Here is a 22,414-nt window from a genome sequence, read left to right on the forward strand (position 1 = left end):
TAACCTTAATTAGTTAGGGGAACACTAGGCCCTTCTTCTATATTGAGTAGAGGTAGTACGTCTGGTGCATTGATTAAATTCCAGCATAAAGTCTCAGTCTGCATTCCTAAATATCTTCAGCAATGGATCTGTAGCACCGGTTCTCACACTGGGGTCTGCGGGTCCGGGATGGTTACCCCAGGAGGTCCACCGGCTACGCTGATTAACTCCTCCCAGCACCTCCTGCATGCTGGGAGGGAGAGGGAGGAGCGGGGACAGGGGACACTCAGGGGAGGGGGCAGAATCATGTCTGGGGCCACCAGCCCCACTGATCAACTCCTCCCTCCCAGTGCCTTCTGCACGCTGTGGAACAGCTGTTCCCCAGCATGCAGGAGGCACTGGGAGAGAGGGGGAGGAGCTGGAAAGAGGCAGGAAAGAAGTGGAGTCAGGGCTGAGCGGAGCAGCTTGGGGATCCGCAAAAAAATGGAAATAAAAATGGGGGTCCTTGGGTTGCTGAAGTTTGAGAACACTGATATAGTATTCTTTATCTACTGAGCTGTTGAGGAGCTGCTGCATTTCAGTGGTGGGGGATCTAAACCATCTGTAACACCATAAAAGCACCATGATTTGTGTAAAGCTCTAGATACATAAAAATAAGATGTGTCCTCCTTAGGCCAAGATACAGAAGCGGGAGGAACAACAGCAAATGGCAAAGCGTCTCCTCGAGGAGCAGAAGGATGAGCTAGATGAAGTCACACAGGAGCTGGTGGAGACAGAACATGAGAATACCTTGCTCCGACGTAACATTGAGCGCATAAAGGAGGAGAAAGATCTTACTTTGTAAAGAACTTATCGTTTAACTCCTATGTGTACATGTACTGTAATGATGTTTAAAGAGCACGTCTCTGTCTTATAAAAACATTAACAAATTTAATTCTGGTTTGCTCCCAGGAATATAGGGCTGAGTGGCACTGCAGAATTGGCATTCTCCTTCCTTATATCTAATTCCTGCCTAATGGTGCAGTGAAACCCTCTTTCCTCAGTGTGAGATTATTTTTCCCTGGAGATATCATTGCGGTAGTAGAGAAAAATCCATCTCAGCCTTCCTGAGGCAATTATTTAGAAGCAAGTAATGTTTTAGCTCATTCTGTTAGTCATTTTCACTGAGTGGGGAAATAGTCAAACATTCATGTTTGATTGAGAGTCATCATCTCCCCTCTTCCCCCCCCCCATCACACACACTAAAGTTTATATGGAAAATAAATCTCTGAATCTTTCAGAAGAGCTTTATGAATAATTTTTAAAACTTGGGAAGGGCTTTGAGCCCTTTATGAAGGGTTTCTTTGAGTTCTAGTTGTCTGTGTTCTCTCCGGTTTTTTAAGAATGGCCAGCTTCATATTCAGCTGATACCATTTTGGAGGCTTATTTCTGGTGTGATATAGGTTCTTAGGATTGTTGATATCCAGGATAAAAGGTGTTGGGGTTGAATATTTGGTGAGGGAGGTTGCTCTGAGATAACCTCAAAATTGGCAAGCACAGGTAGATTAGTAGAGTCTGATCCCCATCAAAACCCACTTCCAAGACTGAAAAATGGTAAATTTCTGGTGTTTGTGGTATATCTTTTAGTTTGGGAGGTTTTGTCGGTTAACCTCTAATCAGAAACTGTAATTACAGTGCTTCCTTTAAGGATGATGTTACCAGTGCAGCCTGGTTATGGCATATGACTATCCATTCTTCTGATAGCTGTATTCTTGTTGCAGAATGCAGAAGAGGCACTTGCAGCATGAGAAAGAGTGTTTGATGTCCAAGTTAGTTGAGGCGGAGATGGATGGAGCTGCAGCAGCCAAACAGATTCATGCGCTGAAGGATACGATTGGGAGACTCAAAAATGTAAGTGATGGCATAGTTCACTGTATCATTTGCTGTACTGCCACATTGCTGTTTCAAGGTCTGTCACAGAATTACTGAGTCAGAGGTCGTCAAGGAAAAGTGGAGAGGTTTCTAGTGCTTAAAGTGCTTGATAGGCCTTTGGGTGCAGAAGGTACTGAAATCCAGATCAAGTAAAATCTGAAGTAATTTTGAATTTACAAATGAGAGTTTATCAGCCAGCATCTTACCATCCCACTGCCCTTTGTAAATGTGACACTGATGATCAAGTTGTTTTGTTATGCTGTGTTTGTATTGCATACATCGCTCATACCAGACTCTAGATCTAGGTAACCTCTGGCACGGGTGCTGAAGGTGGCACGCAAGCTGGTTTTCAATGACACTCGCATTGCCCAGGTCCTGGCCACCGGTCCGGGGGGCTCTACATTTTAATTTAATTTTTAAATGAAGTTTCTTAAACATTTTAAAAACCTTATTTACTTTACATACAACGATCGTTTAGTTATATATTATAGACTTATAGAAAGAGGCCTTCTAAAAACGTTAAAATGTATGACTGGCACGCGAAACCTTAAATTAGAGCGAATAAATGAAGACTTGGCACACCTCTGCTGAAAGGTTGCCGACTCCTGCTCTAGATATTGAAGTGCAGACAAATATGACCATGTCTTTCTTTCTTTAGGAGAAACACATGACCAGCTCAGACGTTAATACACTGACAAGGCAAAAAGAGTTGCTGCTACAGAAATTAAGCACTTTTGAAGAAACCAATAGGACGCTCCGGGATCTACTTAAAGAACAGCACAACCGGGAGGTGAGCAGTGCTGCATGTTTAACTTTCCCTGATCTACAAGAGACAGCATAGTCTAGTGGACTGAGACTAGAACTTGGTGTCAGAACTCCTGAGCTCTAATCCCAGCTCTGCAACTGACTTGCTATGTGATCATGGATAAATGCTTCACCTCCCTCTTCCTTGGTTCTCCTAATTGTAATACAGATCTTACCCCTCCCTTTTGGGGCTCAGATAAAGTTTGAACATGTAATGTGAAGATGTTAAGAGCTCTGAGTGCTAGGCAGACTACAGGAGCGATAATACTTCAGTGTAATTACTATTCCTACTGCAGCTTGTTGAACGTGTGCTGCTTTGGTCAAAGGCAGGTCAGTGGGAAATTACTTCCTCAGCCACCTATGATTCTAGTAAAAGAACCATCAAAGGTTTGTGTTTGCCCAAAGTGGGATAAGTTTGCAAGATCTTAGTTTGCCATTGTGCATTTTAGTATCTCCTTTGACTCGGTTAAAGGAGATGGGAGTGAGGAAGGGTTTCTGGGATGGGAGTTCTCAGGGGAAGAGGGTTGAAAATGAAATTTGTTGGCAGGGTTGACACCTTTTAATCTTATCTGAGAACTGCTGCTTGAATGCTGGTGTAGGTAGATAACTTTCTCAGGTCCATCTTAAATTGAAAGACACGTTTTCTTGGGGTTAGGACATGGAGGGTGGCTTTGGAAAAAGCTTAATGAGCTCTTGTTTGTTCATTCTCTTGTAGAAAGATGCACAGAAATTGATGGAGCAGCAGGGGTTGCTGCTAAAAAGGCTGTCTGACTCGGATGCAGAGAAAGCGGTAATGCAAGAGCAAAAGCATGCTTTCAGTACATGGGATGAGATTTACGGTTTATTCTTTAAAACATGGGTGACCAATAGTTATATACATTGCAGAGGTGCCATTGAGCCTGATGTGGAAAGCTACGTTGGCCTTTTTTTTTTCTTTAACAGCCCCTTTTTTCCACTGCTAGCAACAAAGTCTCTTTTTCACTTAGGATCTGGGTGTTTGTCTTCCAGAATCTGAAGATGAGGCTACAGGAGAAAGAGAAGGAGGTGGAAGAGCTCATCAGTCAAATACAGACAGAAAAGGTAGTTTCCATTTTTTATTACAACCTCTTTTTGAACACACACGAACCTTCAAAACTGTAACAAGGGTCTGGAATTTGAGACAGCTATTCTGAATTAAGGCATTGCAGGTCCTGCTTTCTTGTGTGAACTGGCAGATGCTTATCTAATCCCCACATGGAATTGCTGATGTATTGATAATGTCCATCACAAAGACTTCAGGCAACAAATGTCACCACAGGAGTGGCTATTCCTAGGGTGTTGCCAAAGCTGTTATTGCACACTTGGCTCTGGAGGGTGCTTGGAGGGAGAGCCAGGTTAGGTGCCTTGCTGCAGCAAGTCCTGATGGGTGATCTCCTTTTGCTGGGAACCTTCAGTTGCCCATGGCCTCAGGTTCTAATGTGCCCTGCCTCCCCCTGGTCCTAAGTTCCTAGGAAGCAGATGACAACACTGGCCAGGGTGGAGTGTATTTTGGCTCAGAGAAAATCCTTGCAGACTGGTCAGCCAGGGTGATTGTGGGGTCTAGACTATGTGCCAGTTAAGAAAGAGGGGGATCCTGTCCTGGTCCACTCAGATGGAGAGAGGGATCTCTGAGCGTGCTTCAGGGAGGTGGGGAGAAGGACAGGGCTTGTGGTAGTGGAATAGGGAATATACCATTCATCAACACCATAATGCAGAATACTTGTTTTTGGGGTATTTAGAATTACTATAGTTTTCTGTAAACATTTTGTTCTCGTAACTCTCTGGACAAAACGGCTGGATTCCAGCAAGCCATGGCTCTCCCCTCAGAGCTTACACACACTAGCTAATCTGGGCAAATTTGATGACATGTCTCGTCTCCCTGCTCCCATTGCTAAGAAAATGAGTCTGAGAGTGCTCTTTCTGGCAGTTCCTGTTATAGCTGCTGGTATTTGTTGAAGCAAAGGCTTGAACTGTTGCATGGTGTGAAATGTCCCATCTGCTTCGATGCCTGGGAAAACAACACTTAGTCTTGTTTGTTTCATATTTAGGATCAAGCGAAGACAGCATGCGAACTCTCCAAATCCATGGAAGCTGTGAGGGGTCATTTACAGGCTCAGCTGCGAAATAAAGAAGCTGAAAATAACCGTCTGGCTATTCAGATCCGGGTATGTTTTTGGTATTCACCAGACCATTCAAACTGATCAGCTGAATGCACTGAAGAAGAAAGTGGCAGTCACTGACTGTTCCATGCTGTGCCCATCCAATAATGAAATGCATAAGCTGGCATCACTTATGCCATTGCTATACATTTTCGTCTGTAATTTTGATTGAGAACTAAAAGTCTTTTCACTTGTATGAAGTGAAATCATATACTTTAAGGGTTAATTGTGTCTCAAGTAATTACTTGTTACTTTAGATTTCCCCTCAAATTAGTTATGTTAAAGAGATGGTTTCTGCTGAACCACATATCAGGAGGGCTGGGAAACTATTTAACTTATCTGGAAAAAGGAAACTCCTGCCATGGATCTCTTTATCTGATTGCAAAGAAGTGTGTGTTTCACTGTATCACTTGTGATGCCTATGATCATGGGTATGGAACGACTTCCATATGAAGAGAGACTACAGATATTAGGGCTGGTCAGCTTAGAAAAGAGACAACGAAGGGGGAATATGACAAGGCATATAAAATCATGAATAGTGTGGAAAAAGTTAATAGAGAAGTGTTGTTGTTATCCTTTCACACAATACAAAAATCAGGGGTCACCTGATTTAAAGTAAGTCAGCCATTTAATACAAATGAAGAAGTAATTTTTTATACAAATGCACAGTTTGCCTGTAGAACTCATTGTTGTGATGGCCAAAACTATAACTGGGTTGTTTTTAAAAAAAAAAAAATTAGAAAAGTTCATAGAGGATAGGTTATTAGCTAAGATGGTCAGGGATGCAATCCCATGCTTGTAGTGACCCTAAACCTCTTGACTGCCAGAAGCTGGGAGAAGAATTGGAGTGGAGCACCTCAACCGCTCTGTCCTGTATGCTCACCCTGAAGCTCTGGTACTGCCCACTGTCAGACAAGATACTGCTCTAGATGGACCATAGTCTGAATCAGTATGGCAGTTCTTAGGTACTGAGATGAAGAACATTGCTTTGGGTTATCTTGATGAAAGCTGTGTGTTAACCATCTCTGTAATCTTAAGAAAAAGACTATATGCAGGTATGTTCTTCTATACAATGAATTATCAAGGCAGATGCATTTCAACTGAAAAGAGATATTCGTATGTGGAACAAAAGGTTGCTTGGTCTATATCTACCTTGGAAAGCACTCAGGAATGATGACTTCATTGCTAAGCAGAAGTATGCCACACATGGTGGAAAGAAAAGAATCTTTCCTTACATATAGCAATAAATATTTGGCCACATTTGGTCCTAATGTAAGGATGTGTAGCTTTTAAGTCATTGGAATTGCACTTGTTTAAACTAGGTTTGCATTTGGCTCTGTGTATTTAAATATAATAGAGTTCAGAGCTCACCTTGTTTGGTTCTGATGTAATATTAACCTTTAAATTCTCTACTAAGACTAGAAATATTGGAAATGACTGCTATTTGATTCGTCTTGAGACACAATTCCTGAGCTGGTTCCCAAGAGGTATTACCCTTATTAACTGGTCTTAGGACAAGAGAATGAGACTGAAGGTTCCTCTCTTAGCATATGCTAACACTGAGTAAAAAGGTTAAAGGATCTATCATCGCTTATAAATTGCACTAAGAGGTACCAGTTGCTGCCTTGGGAGTGAAATATGACAGCTGTGTTTATCAGCACACAGCAACACTACATGCTACTTTTAAGACTGGAAGTTTGGCATCTCAGCCTGCCTTTGCCACTGGAAGAATGGTTTTCAAGATGATTTTGCATCTCATCCCATGAATTAAGGGGACAGAGCTACAGTAGGAATGGCAAACTGAACTGACACTATAGTAACTCCAAGCTGGACCACATTGATAGATAGCTTATGTCCACCTCTCTCCTCAGCTGCTGGGAGATGAGTTGCCCCTCTTGACTGAAGATAAAGCATTTCACATAGAATGTGTTTTAGTTTTTTTCCTTTTCCTTTCCAGAATCTGGAGCGCAGTGGGGCCCAGCATAAGGGGGAGGTGGAACATATCATGGAACAGCTAAAAGAGCTGAAGCAGAAGGGGGAGCGTGATAAGGAGGCCCTGAAGAAAGCCATACGCGCACAGAAAGAGCGGGCAGAACGCAGTGAGGAATATGCAGAGCAGCTGAATGTCCAGCTAGCAGAAAAGGTAGTTGGTCCTAGGGAGGAGGGAAAGAGAATCCTTTAGAGTCTCTGTATGTGTGTCTGCATATCCTTGACTTTTGATACCAGCCCCAGGAGGGAGAGAGCTACTTTATGTAATGAGGTTACTTTTTGTACTGGGGCCTCAGCCCATTTGCACCACATTTAAAACAAAGCCTTTTTTTTCCTCAGCTGTCACTGTTCACTGCTCCTTGCTTTGAACAAGAGCATGAGATGATTTATATCATGTGATAAACTAACAGATCTGATCTTGTGCAGACTTCCTGGTACCTTTAGAGCCTGCCGAGGGAAGAGAGAAATGGACAAAAGGTTGCAGGGCCTTGCCTTGCTTTTGTACTTGCATGCTGGTTCAGTACTGAGCTGCTTTCAGAGTTATGCATGGAATTGGTAGTTGACAAAGAAAATTTTCATAGTGGCAAAGGGGAGAAGAAAGCTAGGAGTAAAAAATGGGAATTTATTTTGGCAAAGAGGAAATCGTTGGGGAAGACAATTAGAGCAGAGAATATAAATAAATAAGACACCTAGATTTGCCTTTGGAGAAAGGGGATTGAAGGATATAGCAAAAGCAGGAAGGTTGTGACTAGGACAAACCAGAAAAGCTCAAACATTTTAGACCACTTGTCCTCTCCCTGCTTTTCAGTAACTTGTGTTCTTTTGGGGACATCTCCTGTGTTCAAGGCCAATGCAGATTCTTAGCTATGCTTTGCATTCCTAACTACTGCATTTGTTGTCTTCAAAGAGGAGCCGCTCCTCTCTCTCTGCCAGTATGGCTGTGAGCTGACAGCATCATTGGAAAATGTTATTTGGCAAGGATGTGAAGTGATAAAAGGAATTAATGTTGTTTTTCAAACCTGACTGCTGTTGAGCAGAAGTACTGTCTCCAGAGTGTTTGGTGCTACCGTGGTGTGTTTCACTTTGCACATCACTGTCATTCTGTGATTTTTTTTTTGATTTTTTTTTTTGTCAGTCTCGCCTCTCTCATTCCCCATCTTTTTTTTTGTTTGACAGGACAATTATGTTACTGAGGCGCTGTCCACTCTGGAGTCCTGGAGGAGCCGCTACAACAAAGTAGTGAAGGACAAGACTGACCTGGAGCTTGAGATTGTTATGCTGAACAGGTAAGAGCTCTGGCATGGGGAGCCAGCATGAATGGAGCTGGGATATTGGTTCAAGAAGGGACTCCTTGAATCTTCAGGTTGGACCATAAGTACTCAATGGAAAGCTAGAGTCAGCGTGGTCTAGTGGTGAGAAGGTCTGAGAGCCAGGAGGTTTGGCGTCTACTCCTGACTCCCACAGTGATTTGTTGATCAAGTCACTTATCCCTGTACCTGCTGCCCATTCTGTAAAATACATATACTAATTTTTCTTTGAAGGATCTCAAAATGGCTCACAATAAAAGAAACTATTTAAATGCATAGTAGTTTCATTAAGGCTGATCTGTTTTTGTGGGGTTTGGGGCAAAAATTGTCTGTATCAACACAGTGCAGTCACCACAGAGAAAACTGAGCCTAGGAGCAAGAGGGGGAAGTACCATATTAGCCATGGTACCAAGCCTATGGGCTGTACGTGGTCCACCAGAGCATTTCATAAGGCCTGCAGCCTGCTTCAAAACAATATACTAATGGCCTATTCATTCACATTTTGTTACGTTTACATCATTTTAATTTATACAAGTCTGTAAATAGACAATACTGTACATAGGTTGTTTCTATCTAAATGCATATGAGATAAGCTGAACTTAAAATTATAAATCAATACAGGTGACTTTAAATCTGATTAAAATATGTAGAATCTGTTCGACGCATAAGGCTTGAGGTGCTTAGGTCTATGTGGCCCTCCTGTGTTCTGAGGATGGGGACCACTGCATTAGCCTCTACAACACAGATATGAGATATATCAGTGCCAGCAGCCCAGTAACATCTGGGTGCCTGTTTTCCCAAAGGGAATGGAGCAGCAGAAGAAACCAGAGTGAAGTTTGTAGTGTGTGCATGCATGAGCTATGGGGGGAAAAGGGGAAATAAAGAGAGGATTTCTTGTTCCTGAAGCTGAATTTCAAAGAACAAGAGACTTTTTTCTCTTTGTCATTTAATGGTTAATTTCACCTCCTGCATGGCAGCCGTATTACAGACTTGTTGGAGCAACAGACCTCCATGGAGGACAAAATGCGGGAAGACAGAGATGCTCTGGTGGATAAACTGCACCGGCAGGCCACAGAGAGCACATCTTTCAAAATGGAGAATGAAAGGCTGAAGGTCAGTCGAATATCCAGGCGTTTGGGAGTTGAAATGTTAGCATAAGGGAGAAGTTGTAGTGAGCACTGCTGGCCCTGTAAGTGCAGAGACACATTATCTCCTTTAAGCCCATTTGATGTCAAATCAAGTTGCACTGGTAACCTTAGTGTAGTCGGAATGACTGTATTTTCAGTCCTGTGTTCCATTGTTTGACTTGGGTGAGAGAGGCTGAAATTTGTGAAGAAAGGAACATATAAGGTTTGTTACGGGAGGGGAAGAATAGGCTTTATCTACCCTCTGATTCAGTATGTGGGATTGGAGACATGCTTACCTGCCTGCTCTCCTGGATTATATATTGTCATCCAATTATGCATCTGGACAGGGAATAAAAAACATATCTATAGGGAGAACCACAGCCTCCAAAACAGAACGATGCCTGACATCCTCTCCAGACACCTACAAAACCATCTGGACCCTGATCCAGTGGACACAGCTCATTTAAAAGTGTTTGGAACGTGATGGAACAAGTCTCATGCAGATGTAAGGCCATGTTCTATGCTGGCATGCATTGGTGAAGCTCCGTTTAGCCTTCCAAGGGGAGTAATGGGGGCAAAAGACATATCTGGCTTTAAGACTAAGCTTGATAAGTTTATGGAGGGGATGGTATGATGCGANTTTTTTTTTTGTCAGTCTCGCCTCTCTCATTCCCCATCTTTTTTTTTGTTTGACAGGACAATTATGTTACTGAGGCGCTGTCCACTCTGGAGTCCTGGAGGAGCCGCTACAACAAAGTAGTGAAGGACAAGACTGACCTGGAGCTTGAGATTGTTATGCTGAACAGGTAAGAGCTCTGGCATGGGGAGCCAGCATGAATGGAGCTGGGATATTGGTTCAAGAAGGGACTCCTTGAATCTTCAGGTTGGACCATAAGTACTCAATGGAAAGCTAGAGTCAGCGTGGTCTAGTGGTGAGAAGGTCTGAGAGCCAGGAGGTTTGGCGTCTACTCCTGACTCCCACAGTGATTTGTTGATCAAGTCACTTATCCCTGTACCTGCTGCCCATTCTGTAAAATACATATACTAATTTTTCTTTGAAGGATCTCAAAATGGCTCACAATAAAAGAAACTATTTAAATGCATAGTAGTTTCATTAAGGCTGATCTGTTTTTGTGGGGTTTGGGGCAAAAATTGTCTGTATCAACACAGTGCAGTCACCACAGAGAAAACTGAGCCTAGGAGCAAGAGGGGGAAGTACCATATTAGCCATGGTACCAAGCCTATGGGCTGTACGTGGTCCACCAGAGCATTTCATAAGGCCTGCAGCCTGCTTCAAAACAATATACTAATGGCCTATTCATTCACATTTTGTTACGTTTACATCATTTTAATTTATACAAGTCTGTAAATAGACAATACTGTACATAGGTTGTTTCTATCTAAATGCATATGAGATAAGCTGAACTTAAAATTATAAATCAATACAGGTGACTTTAAATCTGATTAAAATATGTAGAATCTGTTCGACGCATAAGGCTTGAGGTGCTTAGGTCTATGTGGCCCTCCTGTGTTCTGAGGATGGGGACCACTGCATTAGCCTCTACAACACAGATATGAGATATATCAGTGCCAGCAGCCCAGTAACATCTGGGTGCCTGTTTTCCCAAAGGGAATGGAGCAGCAGAAGAAACCAGAGTGAAGTTTGTAGTGTGTGCATGCATGAGCTATGGGGGGAAAAGGGGAAATAAAGAGAGGATTTCTTGTTCCTGAAGCTGAATTTCAAAGAACAAGAGACTTTTTTCTCTTTGTCATTTAATGGTTAATTTCACCTCCTGCATGGCAGCCGTATTACAGACTTGTTGGAGCAACAGACCTCCATGGAGGACAAAATGCGGGAAGACAGAGATGCTCTGGTGGATAAACTGCACCGGCAGGCCACAGAGAGCACATCTTTCAAAATGGAGAATGAAAGGCTGAAGGTCAGTCGAATATCCAGGCGTTTGGGAGTTGAAATGTTAGCATAAGGGAGAAGTTGTAGTGAGCACTGCTGGCCCTGTAAGTGCAGAGACACATTATCTCCTTTAAGCCCATTTGATGTCAAATCAAGTTGCACTGGTAACCTTAGTGTAGTCGGAATGACTGTATTTTCAGTCCTGTGTTCCATTGTTTGACTTGGGTGAGAGAGGCTGAAATTTGTGAAGAAAGGAACATATAAGGTTTGTTACGGGAGGGGAAGAATAGGCTTTATCTACCCTCTGATTCAGTATGTGGGATTGGAGACATGCTTACCTGCCTGCTCTCCTGGATTATATATTGTCATCCAATTATGCATCTGGACAGGGAATAAAAAACATATCTATAGGGAGAACCACAGCCTCCAAAACAGAACGATGCCTGACATCCTCTCCAGACACCTACAAAACCATCTGGACCCTGATCCAGTGGACACAGCTCATTTAAAAGTGTTTGGAACGTGATGGAACAAGTCTCATGCAGATGTAAGGCCATGTTCTATGCTGGCATGCATTGGTGAAGCTCCGTTTAGCCTTCCAAGGGGAGTAATGGGGGCAAAAGACATATCTGGCTTTAAGACTAAGCTTGATAAGTTTATGGAGGGGATGGTATGATGCGATAGCCTAATTTTGGCAATTAATTTAGCAATTGATCTTTGATTATTAGCAGGTAAGTATGCCCAATGGTCTGTGATGAGATGTTAGATGGGTTGAGATCTGAGTTACTATAGAGAATTCTTTCCTAGGTGCTGGCTGGTGAGTGTTGCCCACATGCTCAGGGTTTAACTGATCGCCATATTTGGGGTCGGGAAGAAATTTTCCTCCAGGGCAGATTGGCAGAGGCCCTGGAGATTTTTTGCCTTCCTCTGCAGCATGGGGCACAGGTCACTTGCTGGAGGATTTTCTGCAGCTTGAGGTCTTCAAACCACAATTTGAGGACTTCAGTAACTCATACATAGGTTAGGGGTGTGTTATAGAAGTGGATGGGTGAGATTCTGTGGCCTGCATTGTGCAGGAGATCAGACTAGATGATCATAATGGTCCCTTCTGACCTTTAAAGTCTGACTCCATTGAAGTCAATAGGACTCTGCCAGTTACACGAGCAGAGAATTTTACCCTTAGTTTGCACAGCCCCTGCTCTAACTTAGTTTAACGTACATGGGGACAACTTAGCCTGTTCCAAGCACTACCTCTTGAATAGAGGAAGTCTTCTCCATTCAGGCTACCATGGTGCCGGTGGAGGAGAAGCTGAACCAAGCTCAGATGGAGGTGCAGCAGCTCAAGGCATCTCTCAGGAACTATGAAGGGCTGATTGAAACCTACAAGTCTCAGGTATTTTATTCAACTCTCCTTTTTCCTTCCCTCCTCAAACATTTGTTTTCTTCCTTTGCTGTTGTGGTTTATTCTCTCATGCCTTAATTCTGTTTGCCAGCTATCAGATGATGCCCTGTTCCATCTGTCGTCTTGCTTTTCTGGTTTTCATGGCTCTAATAAACAAAATCTGTTTATGCAAAAGCTTTTATAGGTTATTCTGTTCAAATGGCAGCCTGTAGGCTGCCACCTGCTATATTCTGGACTGTGGAAAACTTGATTCACTCTGCACACCCTGATCACCCATTATGTTAGCAGAAGCTGAGTGCATGTATAAAGATCTTGCTAAAAGACCCGGGTTTAGGGGTGGTGATAGGGAGGAAGGGCACAAAGAAGCAAAGGGGAAAATCTTCGGAGGACAGCGTAAAGAAGGGTGAGAAGGCTATAAAAACTACAAAGGTGGAAAAGCTCCAGAACTTGGGATGGGGGTGTCCAGAGGTTCACAAGAATCCTGCTGCTGGATCTCAACAATTGTAATTGTGTCAGTGTGTAGCAATCTATGATTGAAAACCCTAACGTAAGTCATGTGCCAATTCTTTCTGTGCCCAGGTGTTGAGAACCCGAATGGAAGCCGATGAGGTGACTGTGAAACTCGAGCTTTGTGACAAAGAGAATAAGACGCTAAAAGATGAAATGAACAAGGAGATTGAGTTGGTAATTATTCTTCTAAGAAATCCTGGACCATTAAATTGGTACATTGCAGCCACTCAGGGCTGCACTCTCTTGGCATAGTAGAAAACAAATGTGCTTGGACTCTGAGGGAAATAGAAGATGTCCTCCAAACAGGTTTGTCTTTTCCCCCAGCTCAGCTCAAAGAAGAATGGAAGTGAAAACTAGTATTTATTTTGCCAAGTGCATTGAATTTTCAGTGTGTCCCAAGAGGGGCCTTGTCAAATACATAGTGTCCATTTGAGATAGTGCCCTTCACTGGGGAGAGGGTTGCTCAGTGCCATTGATTCTGAATTGTGCATCCTGTCTTTCAGTGGTTGTCATGGAACAGTTGTTCTCAAGAATACTATATACATTAATAAAAGTCAAGTCAAGCTAGGATTTGTAGCCATTCGCACCCTGTGAGAATCCCAGAATCTACGTGAATGTGTCTTGGAATAGAGGAAGGAATCTGCATTACAATGAACAGTTCCATTGCTGGCCAGGCATCTGACATGCCCTTTGTGGCAGGCTGGATCACAGAAACCCCCTTGGGAATTGCCAACTGATGTGCCAAGACTACTTCTGCCCCTACTTTCCCTGCCAGCCTGGGACTCCAGCACAGACCCAGGGTCTGAACCACATGCCCCAAAGCGGCAGACTTAACTGAAAGCAACTTACAGAAGTGTTCCTGTCTTTAACACTCAAATGTCCAACTCCCAATGGGGTCCAAACCCCAAATAAACTCGTTTTTACCCTATATAAAGCTTATACAGGGTAAACTCATAAATTCTTTGCGCTCTGTAACACTGATAGAGAGAGATGCACAGTGATTTTATTAAGTACAGAAAATAGGATTTAAGTGATTCCAAGTAGTAACAGACGGAACAAAGTGAATTACCAAGTAAAATAAAATAGAACATGCAAGTCTAAGCCTAATACAGTAATTCAGCTGAGTACACACAAAATCTCACCCTGAGAGATGTTTCAATAACTCTGTTTCACAGACTGGATTCCTTCCTAGTCTGGGCACAGTCCTTTCCCCTGGTACAGGCCTTGTTCCAGCTCAGGTGGTAGCTAGGGGATTCCTCACGATGGCTCTCTCTTTGTTCTGTTCCACCCATTTATATATCTTTTGCATAAGGCAGGAATCCTTTGGCCCTCTCTGGGTTCCCATCCCCTCCTTCTCAATGGAAAAGCACCAGGTTAAAGATGGATTCCAGTTCAGGTGACATGATCACATGTCACTGTAAGACTTCATTAGCCACTTGCCAGCACACATGTATGCAGGGAGACTTGCAAGTAAAACAGAGCAATCTACAGACAATTGTCCTGGTTAATGGGAGTCATCAAGATTCCAAACCACCATTGATGGCCCACACTTTACATAATTACAATAGGCCCTCAGAGTTATATTTCGTATTTCTAGTTTCAGATACAAGATTGACACATTTATACAAATAGGATGACCAGACTCAAGAGATTATAAGCTTTGTAATGATACCTTGCAAGAGACCTTTTGCATGAAGCATATTCCAGTTACATTATATTTAAACTTATTAGCATATTTTCATAAAATCATAGAGTGCAACGTCACACCCTTATTGCTGGGAAACAGAGATGCTCTGGTGGACAGATAGCACCGACCTACTAAAAAATCTATTAGCCCAGACGCTTCAGAAATGTCTGAAATAAGGTCACATGTTTAATTGTTTTTAACTGACCACTCTGTCCTTCCATTCCTCTCACCCCCATAGGCTCGGAAGCAGTTCCAGAGACAGCTTGCTGAACTAGAAAAGCTGCCTGAGATCCTGAAGATCACGGAAACAAAGCTGGCAGAATGTCAGGATCAGCTGCAGAGTTATGAAAAGAAGAACATGGACCTTTCTGCTATGATTACAGATCTTCGTCAGCGGGTAAGAGACTGGCAGAAAGGACCCACAGCTGCACTGTCTGCAAGCCGGGGACCAAGATGAGTTTCTAGTCGCAGGAAGTTCAGTCTTTGCCTCTGTACTTGTCTCTTTTTGAAATGATTAAAACATCTGCACTGCAAAAATAAAGATGTGTGGCATGTCTTTGTTTAGGGAGAATAGTAACTTAGCTGGTGGCTTTCCTTGCTATTTCAAGGCTTTCTTTCGAACTGCTTAGTTGCAGAATCTTACTGGGTCTTGAAGAGAAGCGGAACCCAGAATGGATTTCATTCACATCTGTCACCCAGATCAACTTATTGGCTGCCACACTCTCATGATCATCCGCTCACAAATGTTGCTCTGCTTTTACTTTCTCCCCCTGCCTTCCTGATGCCATGCCAGCAGGGGCCTTGAATGATTCTGCGGCCTATGTGCTTTGCTTTGATAATCCCATGCAAGTCATTAGCTTTCTCAGTATTTCAGGCTCTGAACTCTTGCCGACCTTATTACCACACACAAGCTTCTTCTAATCTGTACGCTTCATTATGCTTGCAGGTGGCTGCTCTACTATCAAGCTCTTATGGCATCTGACCGCTCATATATGGTGTGGAAAAATTCTGTTTCATGATGGGTCTCAACATTACCTGGAGGAACTACGCAAATTTGACATGTAGCTTTTTGCTCTTTCACATACTGTTGCCTCCATTTCCCTCTCCAGGACTTTCCAGAATTGTGAATTGAAGGTGTTACAGCTGTGGATTTCCTCCTCCCCCAAGAACAGCACCCATTTTAGTTGGCTGGTCTTGGGTTTGTATTGACCTCCTATGTAAGGTCTATTTTCTGTCATTTTAGATTGAGCTCCAGGGAGACAAAATGGAAATGACAAGAGAGAAGTATCAATCTGCCCAGGAGGAGAACAAGCAGCTGATCTTGAAGCTAGAGGAACTGGAGAGGTTAGAATATATAACTGGCCTGCTCTCCTTGCCTGACTTTTTTTTTTTTTTTTTTTTTTTTCCCCTCCTCCTCTCCTCACCTTCCTTAATCCCTTTTTCAAGGCACTAAGGCAGCTGCTGGCTTGCTTGTGTACCTTACCATCTCCCCGAGCCTTTATGCATTTAAGAGCCTTTGTAAAGTTAAATCAGAAAGTTAGGTGGTCTGGCCTGCATAAGTTTGGAATGCTTCTGTAGAGAAGTTACATCCTCTTTAGTCAGGAAGACATCTCCGAAGGACTACTCCTTCCCCCATCCCAGGTTGGAAATACTCTGAGACTGTCCTTTTCTATGTTATTCCTGGTCCCTGCTGAGATTTGGAATTGCCAGAGATGTGAGCATAGGAAAAACAAGATTTACTCGTATGTAGTCAAAGAAGGTTCAGGTAGGATGGGCACAGACTCTGAATAAGAGCCAGAGTCTTCAGTCTGATAGTCTTCACTTAAGAAGAAAAATGTTCATGAAATTTTCTTCTATGTGGGCCACTCTGAAGTCTTCTCAGGCACATTAGAAAAATCAACAAGAACAAAGGGCCTGGTCCCACACCGTTGGCTCCTGAAGGAGCTCCACTGAAGTTGATGAGAGAGGGCAATCTATAACTGTCCACTGTGGAGTTTCTTACACCTTCCTCTGAAGCATCTGGTACTGACCGCCATCAGAGACAGGATATTGCATTAAATAGGCCACTGGTCTGATCAGGTATGGCTGTTCTTAACTTCCTGTATCTCAGTGTTTCTACACTCCTTCATTGGTGATGCTGTGGTGAGGACAGGTCAGTGAGTATGCTCAGTATGTCCAGGCATGCCCCTCTATCTTGAAATTATTTGGTGTTAGAAGTGGAGTGTGAAACTCTGCTTGGCTCAGAGGTCCTGATCTTTGAAGGGGAAGTTGAAGATTGATTGGTCCCCTGACCAACCAGTGACCTGAGGGAGAGACATATTGAACCAAATTGTATATAATGATTAATAAAATTCTTTGTCTTGGTTTCTCAACCCAGGAAACTAGAGACAACGGGTGCACAGAACATAGAGTTCCTTCAGGTCATAGCTAAAAGGGAGGAGTCTATCCATCAATCCCAGCTGCGATTGGAGGAGAAAACCCGTGAGTGTAGCTCCTTGGCTCGGCAGCTGGAGATGGCCGTTGAAGATGCCAAAAGACAGGTTAGTAACTCCTTGTCAGAGTAAGAAACTGATCAAATTCAGTGGAACTCCCAAACTGCAGGAGAGCAGGTTACCAGCTGATGGAAGGGGATTCCTCTACATTCCATCACTAGCCTTCTAATGTTGCTTCCTCTTGCTGCATTATCTGTAGGAAGCAGAAGCAAAAATGAAGTTGGTACTTTGTCTCCAGTAGGCACAAAAAATGGAAGGAAAAAGCTAGACTTAATGCTTCTCGTCTTTGCCAGAATCAAACAAAAATATGTCCAGCCCTCCTCTAGTGCGAAGGGAGAGGAAGTTGTTACCACAGCAGAAGCAAAGCATTTTGTATGGATAACACTCTTGCCAAAGCAAAAACGTTATTGCCTTGTTCCTACTTGTAGGTGGAACAAACGAGGGACCGAGCAGCATCTAGAGAGAGGGCAGCCCAGTCCAAGATGTTGGAGTTGGAGACCCAGCTGAGCCGGACGAAAACAGAACTAAACCAGCTGCGTCGGAGCAAAGAAGATGTGAGTGTTTTGGAGAGGATGTTTGTTGATAATCTAGCAGCCTTGAAGCAGCAGTAAGAGTCTGTAATCCCATGTCCTGTCAGTGTGATGAAGAAATTGTACAGTAACTTTGTTGCGGTGTATCTGTGTCTGCTGTGATGGTGAAACCACACTAGTGTGCTTAGTGAAGTATAAAGTGTGGGGGAGGATGTAGTGCTTACAATCTAATTCACATACACTGGGCCTAATTCTTGCCACTTATAGTAACAGTTTGAATGGAGATACTCCTAATTTACACTGGTGAGAGGAGAATCGGACCCACCATACTGTTCAGACAGACACTACATCAAAAACCAGGAGAATGGAAGGGGTCCAGACAGTGCAAGTGTTGCTATGTCTAGGGGGGAGTTATTTTCCTCCCTTTCATCACCTTTGGATGTATGAGAGAGGGGCTGAGGAGTATTTCCCTGCTAGGAGAAAGATTTTGTTCTCTTTGAAGGGGATCTTTACATTTGGTCTTCCATTTTCTTTCCCTGTTTACTTTAGCCCTGGGACTGGAAGAGGGCTGACCTACAGCAGGTGATAACTTCCTGAGTTCTTCCTAGAAAGTGGTTCCATTTTGTTTTATTTTCAAACCATTAGTTAATCAGAATGTTAAGTTCCTGTTCTGATTGGCTGTGTTATCTTGTGTGTTTTATATACAAGTTGATGTGTGGGGTTGGGACTGAGTGAAATGAGTGATAGACTTTATGTGGTGTTTTTGTTGCAGTGACACATTGTTCCTAAAAATCTCAGAGAATGATAAGAGTTAAGGCTAGCGTGACTAGAATGAAAACTCGCTAGCCTTCAGTCCTGTGTTTTGTGTCTTCTTCATGCAGTCAGAGCACCGATACCAAAGCCGTCTACAGGACTTAAAGGATCGCCTGGAGCAGTCTGAAAGCACCAACCGAAGCATGCAAAACTATGTCCAGTTCCTCAAGTCCTCTTACGCAAATGTCTTTGGAGAAAGTGCCTTAATGAGCTCACCTATCCGTTCCCGATCTCCTCCAAGATAATAGTTCCTTCCCTGTCCCTCTGCTATTGAGAGGTACAAAAGGGGGGGCCCGATTTCAAAGCCATATCTTGTCCAGAAAACTGTTCGGGATTTCAGAGTCCATGTAAAGAGAAGTCTTCCTCTCATTCTCATTGTCTGAGTGAGATGGAGCTGCAGTGATGTACAACAGGAAAGTGGGATTGTTTTCTATTTGGAGATTGGCGCTGCATCATCAGCCATGCCCAAAAACATCTGGGTTGAAGTATGTGGGGAATGCTTTCCCTTTCATCTCCTAATCCTCCAGTGGTTACTTCTCTTGTAACTAACCTGGTGGGCTTTTTAATTAATCATATTCACATTTTTTATTTTTGTAAGAGTTCCGTCTCTTCCTTTTCGCTCTTCCTGCCTTATGTTCTTTTCTCACATGGCAGAGATCATGTTTGTTTTTAACTCAAATACTGTGTTGATACAGCTGACCAATGGGGATATTAGGAGATCCTGCCAACAGTGCAAGTGTGAACCCAGTAGTGATAACTGACTGGAATCCACGCTGAGAATAGGTTACCTCCTGATCAGCCACCCTTTTTATAAACAATTTTGTACTGGGGAACAATGAAATTGTATCTTCTGAAGGTTTCTCACCTGATTCATGAATACTGTCTAATCCTTTATTTTTCGAGTGTGTGGTTGGTGTGTGTTAATGCTTCTAATCTGCATATTTTCTGGATGCCCTTTTGATCCTGCATTCCTTGCACTTCCCAGGGTCTGAGTCAAAGCCACTTGAAGTCAATGGAAAGATTCCCATTAATTTCATTGGGTCTGGAATCAGGACCCCAGTCTGAATACAGTGGGAGCTTTGAATCAGCTGTAGGAAAAAATAAAATAAAAAGACTTGATGCTTGGCTTTGCCCTCAGAGCCAGCCTGCACATACTCCTGTGACGTGAGGTCATCTCTGGGATGTGAAGGGATGTCAAGGTCCTGTGGGCTCTACTGTGCCCTCCAGTAAGCAGCTGTTCTGAAATATAGTAAACAGTCATTTTATTTCAACCCCAGCTGTTTGGCTGGGGGGCTTTTTGGTGGTGTGTGCTTGCTTTGTTTTTTTCAATTCTGTTTATATGAGATGCAGTCATCAGTGGAATGTTTGATAAGGGATTTCTAAGTTTCTTTTAATCAGTATTTGAGAGCTTCATTTTAAGGTGTAACTTAAAAAAATCCAAAAGGTGCTATGATAAAATTATTAAATTTCAGAAGTTTAAAATGTGTGTTATTTCTGGGGTTGACATTTCATCCTGTAAATTGCCTCATTGTCTTTCCACTGTTGTTCTCCTCCATCATGGTTCTGGTGTTTTGTAGGAGCTAATGTCTCAAAGGAAATTCATGGATTTTTTAAATTTAATCTTATTTTAAAGATGATCAAAACTAATACACCTTTCAGCCATCAGCACTGGTGCTCAAAATACATAAATTTGTTCATGAGACTAGGGATAATGCTGCAGTTGTTTGAGGGGAAATGAATCCTTACAATAAGGGGAGGAGAAAGTAGTCTTTGCTGATAGTCAAATGTATGATAAAATCAAGAAAATCAGTTCATTTAATCTTTCAGTTTTTTTAGCCTCCAGCTCCAGCATAAAATACCATAGTCCTGTCATTCTGAATCAAGAAGTGTCAAGGTCTCAATTGACCATGTATCCTAGACTTTGAATTTTACATATGCCAAAAGAAGCAAGGGAAAAGGCCCTCTGTGTCTTGTGATTTTAATAGGATCCAGTGCTTTTTTCTGCTCTCTTGTGTTGTGGAAAATGAAAATGTTGGCTCCTTCATATGTTCCATGTGTTGCAGTTGCCTTGGTGTTTGTATCATTCTGTCTCTAAAGAGTCATACAGAGGCAGTGCTTTTGGCTGAGTTGGCTCACTTCCATCAGCATGCAGAACTCTTGTTCTGTTACAGCTGAAGTCTTTCATGACTGGCCCCCTTCCAGCATTATTTTTGAGTGAATCCCAAGTCTATCAGTGTTCTCTCCTACAGGAACAACCAGCTTCACCTTTTATGCAGTTGGGGTGAGATTTCTAAGGGTATGTCTACACTACGAAATTAGGTCAATTTTACAGAGGTTGATTTTTTTAGAAATAGATTTTATACTGTCTATTGTGTGCATCCCCACTAAGCGCATTAAGTTGGCGGAGTGTGTCCACAGTACCGAGGCTAGCGTCAACTTTTCGAGCATTGCACTGTGGGTAGCTATCCCCCAGTACCGGTTGGGGGCGCCTAGACAAAAATGGGAATGACTCCAGGTCATTCTCTTCAAGTTTCGTCTAATGGAGATTCAGTCCTGGCTGGAATATCATGCCAGTTAGAGGCTTCTGCCTCAGGCTGCTCTCCCAGCCTACCCCTTGCTCCCATGGCTCATAAAGCCTGGACAGTAGTAAGGAGCAGTTCAGCTATAGGCTGAACAAGTGCAGAATGGTGGTAGAATGTGCCTTTGGATGTTTAAAAGCTCGCCGGTGCTTTTTGCTGACTAGGCTGTTTGCGATTAGATTAGAAGAGCACAGCAAGGCGCGCTGCACATCACAGAGGCTTTGAAAACCAGTTTCATACGGGCCAGGCTTCGATGTGACAGTTGTATATGTTTCTCCTTGATGCAAACCCGCCTCCTTTGTTGATTTTAATTCCCTGTAAGCCAACCCTATAAGCCATGTTGTGAGTTGCCCCTACCTCCGTGAGAGCAACAGCAGACTATTGTTTCGCACCTTTTTTTATGCAGACGACATACCAAGGCAAGCATGGAGCCTGCTTAGATCACTGTGGCAGTTATGAGCACTATAAACACCACGCGCGTTATCCTGAAGTATATGCAGCACCAGAAACTTCAAAAGCAGACAAGGAGGCACCGGCAGTGCAGTGACGAGAGTGATTAGGACATGGACATAGAGTTCTCTCAAAACACAGTTTCCTGGCAGTTTGGACATCATGGTGCTAATGGGACAGATTCATGCCATGGAATGCATGGGAAACAAGCACAGACTGGTGGGACCCGCATAGTGTTGCAGGTCTGAGATGATTCCCAGTGGTTGCGAAACTTTCACATGCGTAAGGACACTTTAATGGAATTTTGTGACTTGCTTTCCCCCGACCTGAAGTGCAAGAATACCAAGGTGAGAGCAGCCCTCACAGTTCACAAGTGAGTGGCAATAGCCCTCTGGAAGTTTGCAATGGCAGACAGCTACCGGTCAGTCAGAAATCAATTTGGAGTGGGCAGATCTACTGGGGGGTTGCTGTGATCCAAGTAGCCAGTGCGATCACTGAGCTGTTGCTATCAAGGGTAGTGACTCTGGGAAATGTGCAGATCACAGGGAATCCCATTGCAGCAAAGCCATCCACCAACTGTAGTGGGGCGATAAATGGACCGCATATCCTTGGGACCGAACCACCAAGGTAGCCAGTACATAAACTGCAAGGAGTACTTTTCAATGGTGCTGCAAGCACTTGTGGATCACAAGGGACATTTCACTAACATCAATGTGGGATGGCTGGGAAAGGTACATGACGCTTG

At 43.2% G+C, this 22,414-nt stretch overlaps 1 protein-coding gene across 2 annotated transcripts in view; it reads left to right on the top strand.

The window, feature by feature from the left end:
• The window catches only part of ODF2 (outer dense fiber of sperm tails 2), a 28,306-nt gene extending 8,184 nt beyond the window's left edge, over window positions 1-20,122 (top strand). For both annotated transcript variants that reach the window (XM_032797673.2, XM_075060482.1), the window contains 16 exons: window positions 653-819; window positions 1,740-1,869; window positions 2,549-2,680; window positions 3,410-3,484; window positions 3,703-3,774; window positions 4,761-4,877; window positions 6,829-7,014; window positions 8,037-8,146; window positions 9,145-9,280; window positions 12,489-12,599; window positions 13,188-13,292; window positions 15,044-15,202; window positions 16,049-16,149; window positions 17,183-17,345; window positions 17,726-17,851; window positions 18,709-20,122. In XM_032797673.2, coding sequence (XP_032653564.1) covers window positions 653-819; window positions 1,740-1,869; window positions 2,549-2,680; window positions 3,410-3,484; window positions 3,703-3,774; window positions 4,761-4,877; window positions 6,829-7,014; window positions 8,037-8,146; window positions 9,145-9,280; window positions 12,489-12,599; window positions 13,188-13,292; window positions 15,044-15,202; window positions 16,049-16,149; window positions 17,183-17,345; window positions 17,726-17,851; window positions 18,709-18,885 — 2,067 coding nt within the window. In that variant the 3' untranslated portion in view covers window positions 18,886-20,122. The remainder of the gene's footprint in view (window positions 1-652; window positions 820-1,739; window positions 1,870-2,548; window positions 2,681-3,409; window positions 3,485-3,702; window positions 3,775-4,760; window positions 4,878-6,828; window positions 7,015-8,036; window positions 8,147-9,144; window positions 9,281-12,488; window positions 12,600-13,187; window positions 13,293-15,043; window positions 15,203-16,048; window positions 16,150-17,182; window positions 17,346-17,725; window positions 17,852-18,708) is intronic.
• The last annotated feature ends 2,292 nt before the right edge of the window (window positions 20,123-22,414 follow it).

This window comes from Chelonoidis abingdonii, chromosome 24 (assembly GCF_003597395.2).
Source record: "Chelonoidis abingdonii isolate Lonesome George chromosome 24, CheloAbing_2.0, whole genome shotgun sequence".
Classification (NCBI taxonomy): Eukaryota; Metazoa; Chordata; order Testudines; family Testudinidae; genus Chelonoidis; species Chelonoidis abingdonii.